Source organism: Teleopsis dalmanni, chromosome 1, assembly GCF_002237135.1.
Source record: "Teleopsis dalmanni isolate 2A chromosome 1, ASM223713v2, whole genome shotgun sequence".
Classification (NCBI taxonomy): domain Eukaryota; kingdom Metazoa; phylum Arthropoda; class Insecta; order Diptera; family Diopsidae; genus Teleopsis; species Teleopsis dalmanni.
The window spans coordinates 211,537,849-211,563,382 of record NC_051846.1 but is presented as its reverse complement, the minus strand read 5'-3'; the positions used below and the strand labels follow the sequence as shown (position 1 = coordinate 211,563,382).

Here is a 25,534-nt window from a genome sequence, read left to right as displayed (position 1 = left end):
AAAATAATATCATATGCATATGCCTAGCCAGAAAGCAGGTTAACGAAACAATATTTAAAAACGTTACCTTTAAAACTGACTAGCAAAAAAAGATTATTCAAGTAGTAAATTAAATTGTAAAATTACATCCATATAATTTGCTAAGAAAAACGCTCTCAAACGTGATTGGACTTTCAAATACTATCAATATCCATCCATGTCAGATTTCATGGAGAAAATTTGAGGTCATCCAAAATAAATAGAAGTTTTTAAAAATAGCTGTTTGCTTATATTAATGCCATCTATTAGTTATTACTTGTGTCAATAAGATTAATGTGAAAAATACTTTTGCCCAAGAGAGATAAATGGCTTGTGGACGTAAGAGTCCTTTAAAAGACTTCCATTATGATCCTGAAAAACAACCGATTAAATGATTTAAAATACTCATTAGAGCTTTTTCTTTTGCACGCTTTTAGAGCGTCAAATCAAATCGTATTTAGTAAGAATAAATCTTTTCATTAGAGTTAGAGTCTGTGTACTTCACCTTAGCATAGAAAGTAACACCCAAAATTACTAATTCCGCTGCTGCATTTGATATGAGAAAAGCTCGCATAGAAAAAAATCGAATAATATTTTTTAAGTTAATCATGTAGAGTATTAAATTAATAATTAAAAATTAAAAATAATTTGGTTTATATTGTTTATGTGTATAATAAATATTTAATATTTAAGTAATATTATTTAGTGTAAGCAAATTTAAATAAATATTTTAATCCTGATTCATTTAAATTGTCATGCATTTTCCCCTCAGACGTTATTTTTATTCGCATTAAAATAAAAATGAAATATTTATTATTTAATTAATTAAATGCATATTATACATATTATGTATAAATGTTTAATATTAACAGTTAATTAACTGTTGCATTTGATACGAGTATAATATGCATTGATGTATTTTATATTAGAATTGAAAATAATTAATAAATGGCTTTTGCCTGTGTTCTTTTTTTGTAATTTTATATTTTCTATTTAAAATTTTTTCATTTCCGTTTAATTTGTTAATTGCTGTTTCCTGTTTGCTGCATGCGTCGATTTATGCAATTTGATTGTTTCAACTTTATAAAATAAATCCAAAAAAAAAAAAATTGTCGTTTGCATTGTGCATCCTACCCGACTACTTTGTTAAATAAACCTGCAAATATCATTACATGTATGTATAAATATCATTTAATACCAATGTTTAAATAATTTACATAATTGAATTTTTAAATGTTCTTTAACCTTATCTATCTTTATATATATTATACATATATACTTTTGAGATATATGTGCTTATCAGAATGTCACTTCAGTTTGAGAACAGTTTTTACTTGGCTAATTTTAGTTGTTTTGTTTCTCATTTCTCACATGGCAGTTGCTAGATCATGTGCTCTTCAATCCGGCCTTGTGGATTTATACGCCAGCCAATGTACAGGCGCGACTCTACTCATATCTAGCCACAGAGTTCCTTAGTGATACACAAATCTATAGTAATGTACGACGTGTTAGTACAGTACTCCAGACAGTGCATACTCTCAAGTATTATTACTGGGTTGTGAATCCACGCGCGAAGAGCGGCATCATACCAAAAGGTTTAGGTAAGTTAAAGCTGAGGATTGCAATAAATACTAATGATTCCATATCGTACATATTTTTTTAAATTTGGTATAGATGGTCCTCGACCCGCACAAAAGGATATATTGGCAATACGCGCTTATATTTTATTGTTTCTAAAACAATTGATCATGATTGGTAATGGTGTCAAAGAGGATGAATTGCAAAGCATTTTAAATTATTTGACAACTATGCATGAGGTAAGAAGATTATTTATTCGTATAGATAATATGTGTATAACAATTAAAGCAATTATCATTTAAAAGTCTGTAGTCTTTATAAATACAAAAATGATCACTTTTAATAAATTTAGTATATAAAAGTTCAGTAACGATGAGATAGAACAGTCTATAAAACACAAAGTACGTTAAAATAACAAACCATTTGAAATAAGGAGTAGTGAATATTGTCAAGCTTTCCTATAGAAATTTCAGTTGATATCTAACAATATTTAGACTTCTCAATTTTTACAATATAAAAAGTAATTTTTATTTTATTAAGATTGAAATTACAAATGTACGTCAATGTTTCTTGAACCGTACTACCAGATTTATTTCGTATAGAAATAAATACTCTGTATACAACCTTCTTATATACACGATATAGTTCTTGGGGTTGTGAAATCACAAATGTATGTAACAAGGATGAGTGTAAAGTAAGTTATATAAGCACAGAAACTTCATCAATCATATCTAACATTAGGAATTATATAGTTGATTATACAAATGTCTTTAACATTCGAAAATTAATCTCAAATAACTGTAATATATTAATTATATCATTGATTTTCTAAATCCCTACATTAAATTTCACTAATTACTTATGTTAATTTTTATTTTGTATTTTACAACATAAAAATGTTTTTTTTTTTTTTGAAAGGATGAAAATCTTCACGATGTTCTGCAAATGTTAATTTCGCTTATGTCTGAGCATCCCAGTTCAATGGTACCTGCATTCGATGTTAAACATGGAGTTAGAAGTATTTTTAAGTTATTGGCCGCCGAAAGCCAGTTGATACGTTTACAAGCTCTTAAATTACTTGGTTTCTTCTTATCCCGCAGCACACATAAGTAAGTAATAACTCATATTCCATAAAGAATAGATTTTTCTCTGTTCCTTTTCTTTGTTCTTTTTTTCTTTTTCTTCTTCTTCTTAAACACATACTCAACAATTTATCAACTATTTTTTTTTAACCCTTCATCTCCATTTATTTTACACCATTAGACGAAAGTATGATGTTATGTCACCGCACAATTTATATACGCTATTAGCTGAACGTCTGCTGCTGTATGAAGAGTCCTTGTCATTGCCAACATACAATGTGCTTTATGAAATTATGACAGAACATATATCACAACAAATTTTGTATACGCGACATCCCGAACCAGAGACCCACTATCGCTTAGAAAATCCAAGTAAGTGAAATTTACAATTTAGCATGTTTATACATGAAAATGTAACACACTCAGCTCATAACTACAAATAAAAATGTCCTTTTTGGGATTTCAAGTATAGGTATATTAAAAGCTTTTTGCTTTAACATTTTTATTAAATATTTTTCTTTTAAATCCTGTTGCTCATATTTCTATGCTAACGATATTATTACTTCTATACCTTTCAGTGATTTTGAAAGTCGTTGCTACACTTATACGTCAATCAAAACAAACAGAGTCACTCATCGATGTGAAAAAGCTTTTCCTGTCCGATATGACTTTACTTTGTAATAGTAATCGTGAAAATCGTCGTACTGTCTTACAGATGTCAGTTTGGCAAGAGTGGCTGATAGCAATGGCCTACATACATCCCAAGAATACAGAAGAACAGAAGATCTCCGACATGGTATATTCTCTATTTCGTATGTTACTGCATCATGCCATCAAGCATGAATACGGTGGTTGGCGCGTTTGGGTAGATACATTAGCGATAGTACATTCTAAAGTTTCATATGAAGAATTCAAGCTACAATTTGCGCAAATGTATGAACATTACGAACGACAACGCACAGACAACATTACAGATCCCGCATTGCGACAAGCGCGCCCCATAAGCACAATCAGTGGTTGGGAGCGTGAGGAACAACATCAACTGCAGCACCAGCATAAAGAGCATCAACAACTTGCTGCCGTTAAAGACTCAATTTCAGTTGCCTCATTAGAAGATGTACCACCAGTGGAAGAAGAAGTTGAAGGTGAAGATACTGAGGTAATCATACAAGAAGTGAACGAGGTAGAAGAGGAACATAAAAGAGTGACATGTGCCTGCACTGATGAAAATAGTAGTGACTCTGTTAAACAGAATGTTCCAGAGAAAGAAACTGAACTGGAAAATAAAGTGATGGAATCTACGAAATCAACAATATCAAATATATCTGATGTCTATAATGAGCACATTAAATCAGAAGTCATAGTTACCGCAGTTAACTGCAATGGTAATGCCTCCTCTACCTCTACTGCTACGAGTGCGACAAGCTCTCCAACCAAACTAAGCCCGCAGGAAGCACTACAGCAGACTTTAAACATTGCACATGAAGATATTGAAGAACTAGAACTAGCAACTCTAACAGACACCCTCGATGCCGAAGAGCACATAAAACAAGTACTGAGCACTTCAGAGCAAGCACTACAAGACTGTAAATTAGTTGCAGATGAACTGCAAGAATCATCTTCAGTGCTTAAGGATGAAGAAATCGAGCTGGCTGTAAACGAGGTGGTTCAAGGTGTTTTGAAAAATGAAAAGAAGCAATCAAAAGAGCCGTCCGCAGTCGACACTGCTCAAAACGATAACGACAATGTTAGCCTTTTGAATAGTAAAAACTTGCTGAACAACAACACCGATGAAGTAACAGAAACTATAGAGCTTATAGCTAACAAAAATGAAATCGATAATACCACCGCCCTATTAGAGACACCGGTAATTGATACACAAAAGACTGAAGTAACACAAAATGAAGAGAACACGCTAAACAACAATAACACAAACGAAAGAAGTACAGAGTTAACAATAATAGCCAATATGCCGAAAGAAGATGAAATGGACGTTAGTTCGTCCCTTTCTACAACAATTGAGACAACGGAAGAAATAACCTCCATGAGCCCTGAAACAACAGTATCAAGTGCGTCCATAACGGAAGACAATCTGCTAAACCTTCAGGACGATGCAGATATCAAGGAAGTGGAAACAGTCGTGAGAGATGTATTAGATACAGTTATAGACAGTGTAATAGACGCGATAGTTGTAGATGAAATCAAGGAGAAAAATAATAATGAAATAAAAGAAAATGATGGAAGTAATACAGATACCGTAGCAGCGGAAGCTGTTGCTGCGCCAGAAAAGGAAGTAGCAAAGCAAATTGTAGATGATGTCCTATTAACTGCACTAGAGCAAACAAATAATATTACAGATGAAGGTATTTTGAACGATGTTGACAAAGTAGAAACTGAAGTAGAGAATATAGTCGAAGCCAATGAAAGTAAAGAAGTTGTTACAGATATAGTTGACACTATAGTAGAGAACTTAGTTGATTGCACCATAAATGATTTGAAAGAGCAAAAAGCAGTAGTGGAAACAATCACATTAGAAGAAACTGAAATGTTAGAACCAACTGAAAATTTGATTGAAACAGAAAGCATAGTAAACCCAGAACTGGATGCCAAACCAGCATTTGTTAGAGAAGTTGATTCCACTACACAAACTACACCGAAAAACTATGCGAATGACAGCAATGGTTTGGAAATGAATCAAGTTGTCGAAATAGTCCAACAAACAGAGGAAGAGACCCAAACCACACAAGAAGAACTTCAAGAAGAACATTCAGATGCGACGACGGATCGTAATGGCCAGCAACAGACTGCGAGCACACAAGTCGAAAATAATCACTTTGGTGAGTTAATAGAATGATTTATATTGAAATATTTATAAAATATTTAAACAGAATATCTGAAACAGAAGTTATAAATAATTAAAGATTGTTTTTAGTGATATTCTCAATCAGTTGAAAGCTGTTTTGTGCAGCTTTACAGGTTTTGAAAACTATATTTAATTTTAAAAATTTAATTCACACTGCAGTTTAGCTTATATGGATTCCTTAATTATTCAAACAGTTAAAAAATTGATGTCCCTAGTAGTACCGTCATTATTCTGCCACTGCATTAACAGCAATGAATTTTGGTTGTGCTCTGTAACATTTGTTGCTATTCGCTCGTAAAATTCTATTAAATTATTTGCTTTTAAACCAGCAAAGCAGCATAACTACAGCGCGCGGATAAGGTTTACGTCTGAACTCCCTTGATTACATTTGTCAAACGGAGTTTTTTTCTATTCGAGTATATTTATGTTAAATGCTTCCTTTTGTCTGTTCATGGTGACTGCTCTGCACTATCTTGGTTTATTATCGTCCTTCCACGCTTCAGCAGATAAAGCGCACCCAAAAGAGTAATAAAAATCTCAGCTGAAATGCACAGCAATTTGGTTGACATTAATGACAGCATAGTCGGTTGTAAAAAGTATTCTACGTTTTACAGCACATTCAATTAAATACACAGCAAATGATGCACCAGTTGCCCTGCCCTCGCCCTCACCCTCGCCCTCGCATTCGCCTTCAGAATTCGCGAATCCGCAAATCATCACCCGATGGAAGTATTGCAACTGTGCAGCTTATGGCACTTTTCAGTTTTTATTGACATGCCGCAAATTTACGCTTCATATAAATTTCGTTTACGTTTTGCTTTGGATTGTCCTGTCCAAGTTTTAAAAATTTGCCGCATTGACGAAATTCGAAAAAAGGGGAAGAATATAAAAAAATACGGCTTTACAGTTTGTTTTACATCCTTTTTATGTGACCTAAACTCACAATTATAGGATTGCCTCTTGGCAAAGCATAGACTTTTCGCTAAAATTCAAGATTTAAATTAAAAGCGAAGTTTTCCTTTTTCAAGAATTCAATTTGAATGTTTTTTTTTTGTTTAGAAAACAAACAACAACGTTCAAAATCAGGTTCAACACGACCTATGTTCAGTCCCGGACCCACGCGTCCACCCTTCCGCATACCAGAATTCAAGTGGTCCTATATACATCAGCGTTTGCTATCGGATGTGCTCTTCTCACTGGAAACTGACATACAAGTGTGGCGTAGTCATTCGACTAAGAGCGTTTTGGATTTCGTTAACTCCAGCGAAAATGCTATTTTTGTCGTCAACACAGTGCATTTGATATCGCAACTGGCGGATAATTTGATAATCGCTTGTGGTGGTTTATTGCCACTACTGGCGAGTGCTACATCTCCAAATGTAAGTATTATTTAAAAATTTTCGTAAATATAAAAATTATTTGAAAGAAAAACTAATTAATTTCAATTACATTTTATTTAAATTTCTTTTTATTTAAGTCTGAACTCGATGTACTGGAACCCACGCAAGGCATGCCGCTTGAAGTTGCCGTTTCATTTCTACAGCGTCTCGTCAATATGGCGGATGTGTTAATATTTGCGACTTCATTAAATTTCGGCGAGCTGGAAGCTGAAAAGAATATGTCCAGTGGCGGAATATTGCGACAATGTCTGCGTTTGGTATGCACGTGCGCAGTCCGTAACTGTCTTGAATGCAAGGAACGTAGTCGTTACACTGTTGGTGCAATAACGCGTGATATGCCCGGAGCAGCACATTTACAAGCACTGATACGTGGTGCACAAGCTTCGCCTAAGGTAAGATTTTCAAGTGTAAGCGAAAGAAGTACGTTGAGTTTAGATACCGACCTCTTAATGCATAACTGCAACCCTGTAATTTCGCAATAACAATTTATATACTTAAACCTGTGCATTTGTAATACTTCTCAACTGTGATTCTATTGTTAAATCCCCAATTGAAAATTCCATTCGAAAGCTGTTAGCAAACGCAGCTGAGCATAAGCGAATGTAAAGTTAAAATCAAGTCAACATTAAGTGAAGTAAACTTGCATATAATTGCCCTTTGAATGACGTAATTGGTTTTAAGTACGATTATCTAACGAAGAAAACTAAGAAAATTGTCTTAGTCAGAAGTTGTCATTTCCCCCCTTCTACATGTGTTCTGTTATTACATATTTTATTTATGTTATTTGCATATTTTTAATTTTTTCTTGCAGAATATTGTTGAGTCAATAACAGGTCAATTATCCCCAGTCAAGGATCCGGAGAAATTATTACAGGATATGGACGTTAATCGTTTGAGAGCGGTTATATACCGTGATGTGGTGAGTAGTGATCAGATGTCTTTTAAATTTTATTTATTTTTAATATAAAAATTTAAAAGTTTTAATATAATAGTTTAGCATAATCGACATGGTTTTTGGGAGTGCAATCATGCCTATAATAAATCACAAAGATTTGCTTTAAAAACTTTTGAATATAACAATACTTTTGAACATTTTTTGATGCTATTAGTAAGCACTTTTCCTTGAATTAAATAATATTATAATAAAATCGCAATGAGTACTAGCAATTTTGATTAAATTAAGCTACAACATCTTCCGTTCTTTTAGCACCTTAAGGAGAATGAAAACGAGGTCATAAGCGCTTGTCTCTTCTTTTCCTCTCAGACAGTACTGAGTAATTTTTAGTATTCCTCTTCTATTTTTCTGAGAATTTTAGTGTTTGCAGACAAATTTTATGAGGTGGCTTTCTCTGAGTATTCGCATTTGTGGTAGCTGATTATATGGGCTACTAAATTATATTGTAATATATTAAAATCAAGATTTTTTACTATTTGGTCACTTACTTTTTAGGAATCATTCAAGATAATATTTGTCGTTTGCGAAGTAATATGTCTCTGATCAACTAGTTTGCACATTGGTAGGGAAGCACTGATGACACATTGAAATTATATATCTAGTTCTCCTTTGCTAATAACGGAAAGGTAAAATTCCAGATATTTCTGAGTTGTACAGAAGCAAATATTACTGTAGTTATATCAGTGTTACGTCTACATTTGTACCACTGTCTATAGCCTTAGGAAAAAATATTTATCAATTCTTTGCATAATTATAACTTCCATTTTTTCCATATTTATTTCAAGACCTCCTAACTTGTACATAGTTTTTCTTTCTTTTATATATATTTGTGTGTATTCAATTTTGTTTATATTTCACTTTCGTTTTATTTCTATTTATTAGGAGGAAACAAAACAGGCTCAATTCCTTTCACTAGCAATTGTTTATTTTATTTCTGTTCTGATGGTCTCAAAGTACAGAGACATATTGGAACCACCTGCAGAACCACAGATACAACGTCAATCACCAGTGATGCAGCGTACAACTGGCGGTAAGTGCTAGAATTTTTTTTATCTAAAATTTATTTTCGCTTTAAAAATTCTCCGAACTCTTGAGTTACAATTTTATTCAAGAAAACTGTTTTTTGAAGCACCAAAAATTCACAAATTTTTTTAAATTCAACTTTTTACTAACAAACAAAAATGTTTTAAAAAGTCTTCAAATATTTTGTAGAAATAATACATATACCTAATAATGAAAAAAAAAAATAAAAACAAACCTCACATAGAAGTTTAAATTATATTATATGTATTTTTTATTATTACTTTTATAATATTTAATTTTTTTTTTGTATTTAATTTAAGGGGGTAGCTATTGTTGTATTAATTTTAAATTATTTTTATTTTATATAAAATTGTACAATATTAGAAAATTTTATGAATAATAAAAAACTTTATTATAAAATTGTAATATAAATTATTAATTTTTTTTTTGAAATGTATTTATTTAGTTTTATATAATTTTTAATTATTATTTATACAAATTTCAAAAATTTAAAAAATTATCCATGTGTTCTAAAAATGTTTTGATTTAGTTTTAGTGTTTTATTTTTATTATTAAATATTTAATTTAAGAATTTTTATAAATATATACATTTGTATATAAATATTTATTTACATAACATACTGAAATGTTACCCTCTTCAAACCAAAACAAAATATACATAACGCCTACATATATATTCTTCCGCAATTAGTCAGCCAAATTGTAAACATTTATTTTAATATGTTATGTACAACAGTATGTAAATTTGTATATCATATCCCTTTTGATTTGATCGTAAAAATTGGCAAATTGCAAAAATATTTTAAAATGTGAAACATGATTTGGCGCCAGTATTGCTCTAATCATTCTTCCCATATATTTTCTCTTTTCTTTGAATTTTTCACGCTGCTTTGTTTGGAATTATGTAAATAAAAACAAAATTAATTAAACAACAATTCGACATCATTGAAACTATTTCAATTAATTAAAATGACATATAACATATGACATATGACTTCATTGAACTCATGCATAAATTGTAAATTAATAAATAAATTAAACCGCAAACTTCACTGTACATTATGTCACAATACGATACGAAACCATGTCGTCGTCACCTGTATGAAATGTTATATTTTGTGCAATTTTAATATTGTGTATGCAACACGTAATGAAATAAAAATTAATGTCACCTATTAAACGCAATACAACACCGATTGCGGCTTACGACCAACAAAATCCCTTCATTAATTAAATATCCTTTACTTTGCAATCTCTTCAACATTTTTTTTCGCTTGCAAAAAATCAAAATTCACAAAATTCACACTTCCTTTCTTAAATTGAAAAAAAAAAATAAAAAAAAAATTAAATTATATTCCTATTTTCTTTGCATTTTCTGCATAAAATGCTAATATTCTTTTTTTCTTTCTCTTACCACAATTTTCTTTTTTGTTTTGTTAAATTGCCTAAATGCCACTTGTGCTTTCACACAAATTTTTTCTTCCTACTCTTTTTCTCTCTCACACACAACCGTAACCACAACCTGACCTATATTGCTATTTCCTCTTAGAACCCCCAGCTCGTCCCTTGTTTCCTCAATGGTCGCATCATGTATATCCACAATTTTTGCCTGGTTCACATCAAAATCATGTAGCAGCTACAACAACTGCAACAAATATGCAACATCAGCAACAACAACAACAACAGCAGCAACATTATTATCAACAACAACAACAACAACTTGCCTCGCCACCACACCAACAATTACAACAGCAACAGCATAATCTCAATCATCATCATCACCCACACCAAACATACTATCAGCAACATAATCACTTGAATAGCAATCATTATGCTGGCAACATCTCACCGCCGCTAGCAACACAATCAACAAGTTCCTCAACATCATCCTCAGCAACATCACAACCAGCCTCCTCCTCATCGCTATCGAGTTTAGCCTCACAACCACATCATCATCAGCAACAACAACAACAGCAGCAGCAACAACAACAACATCGACACGGACAAAAACATCATTATCATCAGCAACAACAAAATACGAGCCACTTTAGTATGATAAACAACGCGAATCAAATGCTTAATGGGAAAATGTCTAATGCAGCAACAACAACAACAACGCATAATCACCAGCAACATTTCAGTAGTAATGCAGCAGGCGCAGCTGTTGCAACTGATATTAATGGCTCCACTAATGGTGGCTACCATTATATGACACGACCTATGCATGGAACGGTGCAGCCGATGATGAATGGCGGCTCACATCAGAATGGTGTTGTCGTGGATTACCACACACACGGCATGCTTAATGGCGGCACTAACAATAATAGTAGTGGAAACCTTGGAATCGGTGCTGGTAGCGTTGGTGCACCAATGATGAATAATATGCGTAATATGCGTAATGGTCATGCAACAACGGCAACAACTGGTACTACAACTATGGGCACTGGTCTGGGTGTAGGCGTTGGAGTAGGCGTTGGTGTCGGTGTCGGTGGTGGGTTGCCATATAAAAATAATGGCATTAATAACAATTATCGCTTTAATGGACGCACATCCGCTGGAACAGGTATTGCTTGTGTGTGTTTATATTAGTTTAGATATAGCGAAACAGTTGTTTAGTAAAACTAGCGTCCTAAATAGCGACAAGACAACCTTGTACTATGTGTTTAATTAAAAATGTAATTTGGCTAGTATTTATGATTAAACGAGTTGCTTTCCTTTCAAGTGCTCGATAGTTTTAGTGAAACTTTTATTAAAAAAACAAACTTGAACTATTTTTATTTTGCCTAGTTTTTCAAACTTATTTCTTTAACAAATCTTTCTTTTCGTTAACTAATATTTTCATTTTTATTATTAGCTGTTTTTTAGTATTTTACGTTAATATTTTGTACTATTTTTTTATAAGTGTTTTCAAAAAGAAAAAAAGCTACCTTCTGCCTGCACCTTAAACGCATCTTTTGCTGTTTTTGCTGCAACTGCATATATGCACCTAACGCAGATCTCATCTCACAAATGCACCATTTTTTGTTAGTCTTTAAGAATTACATATGTACTAGTATATACAAATAGGATTTATATATATTAATGGATATTTTTTATTATATTAATGTGTTAAGAGATATATTTAAACCGTAAAGCTTTAGTATTAAGATAAGGGTCACGTCAATAAGGATGCTATAAGTTTAAGATAAAATATCGGTATAAACTATATAAGTGGCTGTAAAGCATGTTACCAGCAAAATGTTATTCATATGTTAATCATATGTTAATGTTAAACATATTTATTAGGGTTTATAGCACTAATACACGAATATTAGAAGTTTATTACTTGCAGCTGCTTTGTTTCTGTATTATATTCATATTTATTTATCTTTGAAGTTATTTAACTTGATAAGTTAATCATCGTTTGAATTGTCAATGAAACATTGAAGTTCTATGCAAATACTATAGAATTGCAATTCTTGGTGCTTAGAACATTTTCAAATATTATGACAACATAAACAATAAGAATGTTAAATGCAATCGCTTTGTAATAATTTTTAATTGAGTTTTGTCTATATATTCTGTGTAGAAAATATTCCAAATCATCAAATAAAACTACAAAAATCCTCAGTGAATTAAACTCTGTTTTATATCCTTAAAAAAAGTTGTCATCGACTGATATAGAATTATAGCAGCACACCTTTTTTGTTGGTTTATTAGGGTTAAGCCTTTAACTCCTTCAGCAAATTTTTTTTTGAAAGCTATCGAGTGGAAACGCATTGCTCGAAGTGTTAGTATTATCTTCGGCAGGAGTCATATAGATGAATCGCGTGTTCAGTTTATGTTGTAGTAGCCTATTGAAACTTGGAAACCAAGCACATACACGGAAAAGCACATGCATGGAAAACAAGCACATAACGAAAGATGCATAACAGCATAAGAGAGGACGCTGAGGTAGAGCTAGGTAGTATAAGAAAGGAGATGGGTGGAAATACTTCAAATTAACATAGCGCGACATGGTGAAATGTTATCACCTTAACAGAACGGCACTATTAATCAATAGGGCTAAAGTTAGTGTGTTTGCTGGGTGCAACAAATAGATGAGTGACATCATATGAAGCTCTGCGGCAGTTGATGCTCATATTGGGAATAGCCATTTTTATGCGTGACAAGTAACTGTTAAAAATATACACACTGTTCCAAACGTTGTTATTGTAGGTATAATCGCAAAACATTTAAGAACATATCTCCAAATACAGTTGATACAAAGAGACGGCCTAATAGTGTGCCGCCAATTAGTAAATAAAAAAAATGTAATTTTATGTTTACGTGGGTTTTCTAAACTATAAATTCCAAATATTTGAAACACAGAATGTTTATAATAGATAAATTTAACTATATAATTTAGAAGAATATCCGCATAAACAATATATCTTTTTTAATAAGTAGTAATTTTTAGACTTTACTCATTATTTCAAAAGAGAATGTCAAAGAAAACATAAAAGATAGTTTATTTCGATTTGAGATACTTTTTAGTGAATAGTTTTTTATACTAATATGTGATGAAAGTAATATTCTCAATTATAACCTCAATTCCCCTAAAATTGTGTACATTTTCATAATTTTATTATAAAGTAGGGTGAAAATATTAGTAAAATTGTTATTTATAACTGCCGCAAAAATATGCTCTCCGGTCGACTAAAGCATTTTTTAATATGAATCTCCATTTGTCTTCAGTAGACATCACTTAAGGTTTATTATAAAATATATTTGGTAGCTGCAGTGCTAACAAAAATTTACTGCAGCGAAAAAGGAATTTAATAACAGAAGCAAAACTGCAAATTAGTAAAAATATTACTCAGCTAAGGGGGAAAATACAAAAGAACTTAGTTAGGGACGTTTGTCCTTCCTCAAAAAGACCAGCAGTAAGGAAATTGTCCACAAACCTTCATCAGGCTCTTGTAAAAAACACATTAATAAATACTTTATCATATGACGACCCAAATAAGATGGTGTAACGATGCTAATTTGTTACTTCATTATATTTAATAAATGTAAATGATATATAATTCTGCATTTACTTAAATTTGTGAAAAATTAAAATAAATTCGTGACATTTTATTAAAAATTTTTTTATTATACATACAATAAATTTTACTCTTACTTTTTTTGGTAAAAAAAACAACCACTAGCAGATGTAGCACATATTTTGGGTAGATTTATTTTTATGAGATAATTTTATATATTAAAGTTAATTACTATTTGATAAGTTAAATCAGTGATGTTTCATCACTCAACTCAAATATAAGGATTCACCATCAAAAAACTGAATTTGAAATAAAATGAAATCAAAATAAAATAAATCATTTAAGTTCTGTTTGTATGGAATATTGTTTAATTAAAACAGAATATTGCATCTATGAAATTGTTTACATTTGATAATTTTGTGAGTTTTAGGATTAGGCCAACTTTTTGCTGTTTGTGTGTCCGTTTATGTTGGCATCCTTTTACACCAGAAGTGTAAAGTGCCAACAAAGATCACTTGTAAATGCATTTGTGTTGCACGCATAAATCTGCATATGAAATATGCTTAGCTTTGTAAGCGGCAACGAGCTTGTGTCCCTGTATGTAAATTTACATTGAAATATGTACTACGTTGCGTATGAGTGTTCATTCATTTGCATGTTAATGACACCAGATATTGTTACGTACTGTACATTTTTACGTTTGTTCGTACATGCGTTCGTACGTATGTTGGCTCATATAACCCATCTGTCTTCATAACTTTTCATCAGCAAATATGACATTCTAAGCAATCCACAAAACACAAATGCAACAACAGACTTGCATATGAATCATCACTTTTCATATATAACGTTTGCTCTTAAGAGCTTGTCAGAAAAACGTGTCGACTTGGCTGGCAACTCACACTCCTATCCTATATCCTATATGAAATGGAGTTGCAAAGATATTTACCCAGTCACGCCGTACTGAGTTTGGAAAATTTTGTTGAATATATATGCGTGGTTTTGCAGTGTTGCAATTTAGCCAAAGGCGCCAATTTAATGAGAACGAAAGGTAAATTTTATCCTTTACGAAGGATATGAGCTTCATCATTTTCAACTGATTTTAATTGCATCTGCAATAAAAGGATTCATAATATAAAGTTCCCTAAATAAATAATTATTTTTGATGCTTTGTTAAATAAATTAATTTTACTGATTTTATTTCATAGATAACGGATTCACATATATTATATAGAGAGTTTGTTCTTTACTTTAGCTGTATTTGTATTTATATTAGAATTGTTTTACGCAAAAATATTTTCACTTATTATAATTAAATTATTCTATTTATACGCATATGAACTATAAATTCTGTTTATATATTTATGATTTCACTATTTGAATTAAACACTATTTTAAAATATTTATTATCTTAATAATCGACGATTTTTTCTGGGCAGCCATTAGTTAAATGTTAATTAAGTTATTAATTAAGTTATTATTTTAAAAACAATTATAAGATTTGCTGGTATTTGAATAAATATGATTTTATTGTCTCACTTAACATCTTCTATGGCAATGATTCATATCAGTTAAAATATTATCTAAGCATTTTATTTTATAATATATCGTTATAATAAAACCGGAAAAGGGATAAAAATCAATTAATACCTTTAAAATAGACTACGTATATAAGGCAACTGTTAGACGTAAGAGCAGATAAATTACTACATATAAGTCTTAAAATGTTCTCAATTTTTTTATTAAAATTATTAATATGGACAACAATATTCTTACTAGGATATCATTACACTCAACAAAAATAATATATTTGTAATAAACAATGCAAATTCCAATAATATCGAACTCAATCTCTTTATATATAAGTTTAAATCTCAAAAATATTTAATAAATACAGAAAATTTGAGGAAATTGCACGTTCTATACATAAATCTATGTTCAATTTTAGAATATAAGTAATTAATTTTATTTATGTACATATAAAATAATACCAAAACTAATATATTAATTTGATTATATACAAATTTGTTAAGTGCATGTTGCAAATTTATGCATAAATGACCAGATTGCTTCAATGCACTACTTTATGAATTATTTCTCTTATTTTATTAACGATTTAATTTGATTTTGAATATATTTGAATTAAGTAAATTTATTTTAATAAATAATTTAAGTTGCTGACATTTTTAATCACATTTTCAGTTAAGAGTAAACTTTTTCTTAATAATATAAATTACAATTTAGTTAAATATACTATAGGAAGAATTCCGAAGTACTTATCTCAAATTGACCATATAAAGTAAAATGTTGAAACAAAAGAAAAAATTAAATTAAGAATTTCTCAACTGCTCAACTGCTCAACTGCTAAAGTACTTAACTTTCTTCATAAAAACTACACACTCAAGTTTCGTATAAAATTTTTCTTCTAAATAATTGCTCTCAAGTGACTTCAACTGCTCGGTACTTACTGCCAACTTTCTGTATCAATTTGCAATATTTTCTATAAAAACGAAAACTTTCTAGAAGTATTGTAATTAATTAAAAAAGTAATTTAATATATTTACTAGTTATATTATTACTTTGCTCTTTCTTTCGTAACTGCAAAAGATTAAACTTTTAGTCACTTTAAGTTTGACTTAAGCAACGATACCAACAACAACAATAGCAACAACACCAACAACAATAGCACTTGTTGCTATATTGTTTGTTGTCTAAGGACTTTTGCTTGAGTAAGGACAACTTTCGAAAACAATTTATTGTCATACTTATAAAAATGTTTTTCTCTACACATTGATCTCTTTATATGAAAATAATAAAAATACAACAACAATATAAAGTCTATAATAAATAATTTTTTTTCATTTTTCAACTGCAATCTGCTACCTACAATATCCTTGCACCATCGGTCAATATACGTTGTGCTCTTTCTGCATCCTTATTTTTATCCTGCAACAACTACTTGAACCTCCTGCAAAACTACAATCATTATATTGGCGTTGGTTTGTATTGACGTTGGCATTGGCTACAATTATTGCATATACTACACAACACAACAACGACGACAACAACAACGACGACATCAACATCAACATCAACTAAAACAAAAACAACGAAAATGCGCTAAAATGATAATAATCATTATAATGATAATCTGCAATAACAACAAAAAGGCTCTCGTGCCATACAAGATGGTGACTACGAAATAATTGTAGTTGATGAGAATAATCCGTCTGTGCTTGCAGATAATGATTCGCATTCGAGTGGACCTCCTTCAATTAAGGTAAGTAACTCAAATCGACTCTTAAAGCTTAAAAAATAAGTATAAAATATGTGCATACCGAAAGTAAAATATATCTGCTGCTGTTGAACTTAAGTACAAATAAATTACATAGTGGGTTGTGTTGGAACGGCCAGTGGTTTTTATCTTTTTGCTCAACAAAAATCATTCAAATTAATAAAGATTAACTAAAAGCATGAAAATTGAGAAATATTTAAATTAATCGATTTAATATCTTTATTAATATCTTTATTTTTATACAATATAAGTGTTTGGTATTAACTTTGTGCGTTTAATTCAATTATTTGGTATACTCGTATATTGCATGATGCAAGCCTATTCCAATATTGTAAGCAATTATGCTAAAATATTTAGATTTAGATTTAGTAATAACAAGTATGGTACCTGCCAACTTGTAGTATTCTTAGTTAGATTGAAATATGTTCCTTATATGCACGTTTAAAACATTTGTGGAATCTTTCGGAATAAGGTGGCCTTGCCTTCAATTTCCTATTAATAGAATCTTAACATTAGGACAATATAATCTACAATCATCGATATAATTCGCTATTGAATTTAATCAAATATTCTTATCTTCTGGTAAATTGAAATCTGATCATAGAGAAAACTGTAATTAAGAACTTAATAAGTTTAATGCAAAAAACATTTTAAAATTAGTATATTCACATGATTTCGTTTTCCTGCCTTTTTTATTGTAAATGGAAATTATTTCTGATGATGATGTTTTGAATTTGGAAGATATTATCTATATTCGTAGACATACATAGTTTATTTTTAACTTTATTTCGAAACCCTAGTCATGCGGTAATTGCTATATTGATCTAATAATTAATATGTGCTCAAGTTCCCATGTTATTCCAATACCTTTTTTATAAAAGCCCATTTTGGGTCATAACATATGCTCTTATGTCCAACAAAGAGCGAATTTGTCTAACAACCGAAATAAAATTCGGTGGTCAATATTTTATTTTATTCTATTAATAAAAATTCCGGTTAGGAATACTTTTAGAAAGTTTGCTCATATGTTCTATTGAAAGCAAGTGGTTTTTAAATCTTATATTTTTTGCAATAACCACAGAAAGCGAGTTGATCTAACAACCGATATATAGCTCTAGTGATTAGTATGTGCTCAAACTCCCTTTTTATTCCAGTATCCTATTTATATCTAATTTCAAAAGATAATGCTCTCTTGTGCTTTTATGTACTTATTAGATCTTTAAATCTATAGAGTTTAGCATAGTTTCTCTCTCTCTCTCTCTCGCTGCTTTGGGAATATAAATTGAAATACTGTGTGAGTGTTATTATGCGAGGAGTATGATGCATCTCGAGTGAGGTGATCTGATGTGCTAAAGCTAATATTATGTGTTACAAATTCATACTTTTTTATGTGAATTTTATTCCATTAATTTTTAAACTTAATGCAGTGACATTATTATATTTTAATTAAGTTTATTATTACAGTAATTATTAATACTGATTGTACATACTTTTTTCATAACAAAATTGTTCACATTATTGATATTTATTCAACATTTCTGTATATGTATATGTTGTGAAATATGTATTTAATTTTTACATTATTTTTAAGTATTTGTAAATTAATTATATTAAAATTATTATAAAATTTATTTAAAAAAAAAAACAATTTTAAAAATATTAATTTGCATGACTAAAATATTAAAAAAAAAACAAATAAGGTTGGACAGACGTTTAGTACAAATACAACACAATTTACAACAACGACTCCAACCACAACAACAACAAATGCTTATAACACCAATACAACTTTAAATACACCAACAACAACAACAATGTCGACGAGTAGTAAAATTATAAATAAATTACAACAACAGCCCCTGTCACCACCCAAACCAGTGGTGCCACAAAAATTGCCAAAGGTAAAAAAAAAATCAAACACAATTGCAAAATGTCGTCCATTTTGTTTAAATTATTGTTTTTCAAAAAAAAAAGAGAAAAGAACTAAAAATAAAATTACACATTTTAATTGCAAAAAGTCAGCAACATAAAGATTTAGTAGATTCCTCATATTCCTTTCAGCTTTTAAATGTTAACAATTTGTTTGTAATATTTTTTGTTTTCATTTTCAATTATGTTTCATAAAGAATTAATGTTTAATATTTTTTTATATATTTTTTATTGTTAAATATGTTTATTTTTTTTGTTTTTTTTTTGTTGTGTTTTTTATGAGCCTAGATACATTTTATTTTTTTTGTGAACTGTTAATTGAAAGAGATTTTTTGTTTTGCGTTGCTTTACATATTTTTGCATATTCGTTCGATTTCATTTCATTTAAAATGAAAATCAATTTAATTTAAAACTTTTATATCCTTTTTTAACATTTTAACTTTAATCTATTAAGCGCATTTAATATATTTTTTCATTTGAAATTACTTCAATTAATTTCTATTGATGCATTTAAAAATGGCGGCCACACGCCATTCGCCATACGCCATGTTGTTTTTTGTTTTTGTCAACAATGTCGCAATTTCGCTTGAATTTCGTTTCATTATTAAATATTTTATTTTGTTTAATTTAATTTTTTTTATTATATTAATTTTTTCATTGGCATAATTTTGTAGGTTTTGTGCATTTTTTCCACTATTTACCTACCACTATGAGCAGTAATTTCCCCGCCCTGCAATTGACACTACACGCCGCCTCGCAAATGATTGCATATTGTTGCAGATTATTGAATAATTTTCAGCATTTGTTTCCATAATTCGTGTGAAAATTCGAATCGAATTATTGAGTCGGGAATGGTTGTTTATGAGCAATTATTTTGAATTATTATTTGACTTTTAAAATATGGCAATATGGCAACTCCTCGTATTGGCTTTCGTACATTAAAAATTGCAAAATAAATTTTTCGTTTTTCGAAATTACTTCCATATTAACAACAATTTACTCGTAATGTGGTTAGTGAGATTTAATTGGATTTCCATGTCAATTTATATTATTTATGAAATGCATTTAATGGATTAATAATAATAATGAGTAATAAATATTTTATTTAGATAAGTTAACACTGCTGCTGACTATTTAATAAATTATTTACGGTAAGTACGGTGTTGTGTCCTTACTTACTTACTCACTTGGCCATAACAACCCGTTGCCAAGTTTCGGTCAGACGCAGCATGTCTCCCCAGGCGCCTAATCCAGGTTCTTACATCAAATCCAGTTGGTGCTCCCATAATGTTACGTCAACTTAGCCGAATAATCCATAGCAAATGAACAAAGACAATTTTGATCAATCAGGTTTCACGATACTGTAAAAATATTTTGTGCTAAGATAGCTTTCTGAAGAATTTAAAATCCTCTCGAAGAATAATCCATTCGGACACACGACAACTATTGCAAGAAATCAAGTAACTTAATCTAGTAACTGATTGCTCGATATTATCTTCTTAGAAGTCATTTAATTAAGCAACACTTGTTGGTAAGCACAGTTTTTGAGTTCCACTCAGCCGAATAATCCACTATAACATACAACAACTACTATTTAAGGCGATTTTCATCTAATTAATCTTTAAAATCTATTGAACTACAAACTATCTTTTCCGTCTATTACTGTTTCAATCAATTATTTGACAACACTTATTTGATAAAGATGATTTTAAATAAATGTTGGGATCCAGTTAGCCGAAATATCCACTATAATACATACCAATTAGTACTTGATTGCAATTTTCATTTAATCAAATTGTTTTTAAAAAAATTGTCAGCTATTTATTACTATTTTGTGTATATAATATATATTTTTACGGTTTATTTAGTTAATTATCTGACAATATTTATAAGGTTGGGATATCTCCCCCAAGTAGTTGGAATCCATATAACCGAACAATCCCATATGATAAAATGTAATTTATATTTGAGATTACAAGTAAATGACTTTTTGTTTGTATTAAAATAATCTGATTTCTCTTGTTGACGGTATAGATATTGTTTATTAAATCAAACAATTATTTTGGTATATCCAAGCGATTAAGTATATACCAAAGACTTTCTTGGTTAGTTGAATAGAACGTACAATCCAAATTCCCAAACAATAGATGTGAAGATGTGAAATCCTTTCTGTGGATTATTTTAAGGATGTGTCAGAGAGATGTATCAATTTTGTTTAATAAACATCATAATGTTTAACAGTGGAATACCTCAATAATTGGGTCAGATTTCTTTTCGCGACCCGGTTTCAAGGTATTTCACATATGTACGAAGATAACTTAATTTAATTAAAAGGAGAAATAAATATTCTTCACAAAGAGCTATATTTATTCTTTTTGTTATAAAAAGTTAATAAATACCATTAAAGTTTTCGCATATCTTATTTAAACCATATCTGAGAATATAAAGAACTATTTTCAAAAAGTTCTGTGTCAAAGAGGAATTAAATATGAAACATTTTAGCCTTAAGTTAGATTTTACTTTTTGACTATAACAACAAATGACCAAAAGCCCACATCCACATCCTTTTTCTCCTTCTCCTACTCCTATTTCTTTTCTTAGCACATATCCATTATATTCATTCCTTACTATGCCTTGACAACTTTATATTTTCATTGTTATTAGTAAACATGAACGAAACTACACTTACAAGCACCACTTCTAGGAGCAATTTACAACTATATAAAATATGTCAGAAAAGTGATAGTGTGTATCTCCCTTCTTCCCTCCAATCAACTGAGCACTACTTACGAAAATAAATTTATTATATAATAAACTTATATGTGAACTATTATGTAAATTTGCTTTTAACGCTTCAGCAAATTTTGATACAATTTGCAACAATTTTTGTCAAGTATTTGTATAAGAAAATCTCAGTAAAGCTTAAAGGCACCGAATGATGTCATATTTTATAATTCTCAAGTGCAGCAGATACAAATTTGTGAAGTTATGCGATATGTACATAATATGGAATATAAGATATTTGCATTTTAATATGTTCTTTAGCAGAATATATACTCCTTGCGTATTCGTTTTCGTATATCTGCAGTTGATTTGAAGTATAATCCTTTTGATATTAATATGCAAATTTCAGTTATCCTTATTGGTAATAATAACTAGCAGAATTGTTAAGCTCTTAAATTAAATATTTAATTCAATGAATTCTCTAATTTGTTCAGCAAAAGTTCCATAAAATTTTTATAAAATAATATTCATCTGATGACAAACTTTTCAAATGAAATGCATTCTTCCGTTTATAATAAAATATATTTGTAAAAATTAGTAAAATTATGCTTCTCTTCTTCAAAAAATCTTTTCTTTATATTATCAAATCAATTAGTAAAGTTTTTACAAAATTTACCATTGTCTTGTTTCATGAAGGATATAGAAGGATATAGAATAAAACTAAAACTACTACTGCACATATGATACTCTAGTAAAATTTAAGTCCATCTCTATTGTGTAGAGCTGCTGTTAGTAATTAGTTGAAGTAACTTTCTGACAATTTCACTTTTCTTGCTACGATGTAATACTTTCGATGTAGTTTATCTCTTCCAAGAAATTGCAAGAATACCATGAAAATTCCTAAAGCAATGTTAACTGTTACTTTTGGAAGTAAATTATTAAATTTATTATTTATAATTATTTTCAATTTAAAGCTCAGAGCTTTTTATATATAATATAAGAAAATAAGTCGCCCTTCTAAATAAAATGAATTTTTAAATAATAACTTTAGAGTTAGTCATGAGTTAAAAGTTAAATTCAATTTTTATATAAAATTTTCTTAGTTCTTAAATTATTAAATTAGCTTATATTCGATACACCCACTTTTTTGGAATAATACAATTTAAATACATCAATTTTTCTCTGGAATATTTTCTCGTTTGCTCTAGATTGTCTTATTGTGAAACCTTGTTGCGTTATTACTTCTCAACACAATACATACTTCAATTATCCTGCTTTGGGCTCATAATTAAGTACCTTTCACTTATACAACTTTATGCAATGTGAAGCTTTTCTTCTACAGAACGTATCCAATTACTTAAGCAGTACAGTTTCCCAAAAGTAATTAGTTAGTCGATAGGTTGGTCGGAATGTGGTCGTAATTCCCAGCTAATTTACTTGTTTCTTTATGTGTGGCATACTCAAGTGACTTCAAGAAAGTAAAAATGTTAACGAGATTGAATTCGAATAGTTGCAAATTAATTTCAATAAATCAAAAGTTGAACTGCAAATTGGCAAATTGGCTATTTTGTACGGAAACAATTTCCGAGTTCATTGATGTATGGCAACATTTCATTAATTAAGCCCTTAATGACTTATTTCTACCACAAAACCCAACAACGATTTGTGAGAAAAACATTTGAAGTGGTAACAGGTAACTGAATAACGAGCAATTAAAACCAATTTATAGGAGAAACAATGAAAAATGTTTAAGATGGGATTTGAAAAACATTCCAAATTAACAGTTTTTGCCTTTCAAAGGAAATCGCGGAATAAATGTTGTGTACTTATTTGCAGGGACTCAAAATCAATTATTCTCTAATGCCTTGGGTATTAACAATAATTAAACTTGTCATTTATGACCTGGCTGTAAACAACTTCAAAACTATTTTTACAATTTAGAAATAGTTATTGCAAGTCGAAGTCGTCTATTGCTCATTGCGATGCCGTCACGTTACGAGATGTATAAATGAACTACTTTAACCAACCTTTATATTATAACACCATATGTTATCCTTGTTAAACCATTTTGTATTCCAGACGAAATTAAAACAATACATCTACTTCTGATATCGGTAAACAGCCGCTGAAAATAGGGAATATTTACAACATTAAAAATATCAAGTATTTCGTGAAAGTATTTAAAAGATTTAAGATATTCATTTTTAAATTTCAATTATTTTATATATATTAATCTATTTCTGATTATTTATATGCTTTGTCATACCTTTCTTTTCGTATATTCTTTTTTAATAATTATTTATTATTATTTATTAAATATTACTTTATTGTTGACATTATTTTGTATAATTTAATATTATTATTTCTTTTAAAATATCAATATATCATATTAGACTCCATTTGTAAAATCACAATTTTGGCACCTATGGTACTTCCAAAGCAGGAATACTTCTGTCAAGATGAATACCAATATAGAAGAAGCATAATAACTTAAATTCACAAATTTAGCAAAAATCAATGCATCGTTTGTCCACCTTTGTTTAATACTTAAATATAAGATACATAGATTTTATTAACAAATTAAATTTAGTACTTAAGCACACTAACATTTAGTAACTAATAATATGTGTAACACCTTAACACACGCACACAAACGTACACGACACGTTAAAAAAACTGTACTTCAATTAATTTACAACATTAACACAACACTAAACAACTATCTAAGCTTAAGTATGTAATGAATTGTTTATGTTTCCGTTTCCGTTATCATTAGCATTAGTATTAGCATTAGTATTAGCATTAGCATTAGCATTGGCATTAACATTAGCATTAAGCGCAGAGTGTGTACTCGTATGTTAAGTTATGTTAAGCAGTCATTAAAATGTATCGACATTAATCAATTCATGTGTTTGTACGTCTCTTATGTGTTTAAACGTGAATATCATTAAACAGGACTCAATGATATGCACGTATCTGATAGAATAATAGTAAAAATATTCTAGTATTTATTAAGCTTTTGTTTGCAAGAATTATTAATTACACATAAACATGCACGGCAATACTAACACTTAATCACTTCAGCCATGGGGGTGGTATATTAAAGACGTACTTTATTAATAAATAATAATTTAATCACTTGAACTTCCTTAATTGAAAATATTATACCTTAAACTTAATCCTTTCACCTTTGCGTTGTAATTAATGCATTTGGCATTTGTCTTCGTGATGTTAATCGATTAGTTGAAAGGGCTTAAGTCCTCCTTTTGACTTAAAATAGCAATTAAATTTATTATTTACATATTTGCCTAGCAGTCAGCCAAGCACTTTCATATAAACTCACACTAACAATGCTATGTACTCACATATGAATGCTTAAATGACAGACAGACACTTTGTTTCACCTGATAAATCATATCAAATTTATTTCAATTTTAATAAAATAAAAAAACAAGTTCATCACTTAAAAGTTTTTACTTCTATTTCCTAAAATCTGATTGACATTTTGTTGAATTTGGCATTTTGACAGTTTGCATTTATCAAATGACTAACGACGACAAGTTGGCTATCCTTCTAACTGTCCAGCCAAATATCCAGATATCCTGTCTGCAATATGTTTGCGTGTTTATGTAAATGACAA

General features: G+C 29.8%; 1 protein-coding gene across 2 annotated transcripts in view; it reads left to right on the top strand.

Moving 5' to 3' along the window:
• The window catches only part of LOC119671755 (neurobeachin), an 80,421-nt gene that overhangs the window by 48,164 nt on the left and 6,723 nt on the right, over nucleotides 1-25,534 (top strand). The window contains exons 13-24 of one of the 2 annotated variants that reach the window (XM_038082520.1): nucleotides 1,367-1,619; nucleotides 1,693-1,835; nucleotides 2,515-2,705; nucleotides 2,860-3,050; nucleotides 3,257-5,515; nucleotides 6,601-6,920; nucleotides 7,019-7,333; nucleotides 7,753-7,860; nucleotides 8,779-8,926; nucleotides 10,490-11,503; nucleotides 17,117-17,226; nucleotides 18,942-19,142. In XM_038082520.1, the coding sequence (XP_037938448.1) occupies nucleotides 1,367-1,619; nucleotides 1,693-1,835; nucleotides 2,515-2,705; nucleotides 2,860-3,050; nucleotides 3,257-5,515; nucleotides 6,601-6,920; nucleotides 7,019-7,333; nucleotides 7,753-7,860; nucleotides 8,779-8,926; nucleotides 10,490-11,503; nucleotides 17,117-17,226; nucleotides 18,942-19,142 (5,253 nt within the window). The remainder of the gene's footprint in view (nucleotides 1-1,366; nucleotides 1,620-1,692; nucleotides 1,836-2,514; nucleotides 2,706-2,859; nucleotides 3,051-3,256; nucleotides 5,516-6,600; nucleotides 6,921-7,018; nucleotides 7,334-7,752; nucleotides 7,861-8,778; nucleotides 8,927-10,489; nucleotides 11,504-17,116; nucleotides 17,227-18,941; nucleotides 19,143-25,534) is intronic. The other variant, XM_038082519.1, reaches the window with a different exon arrangement.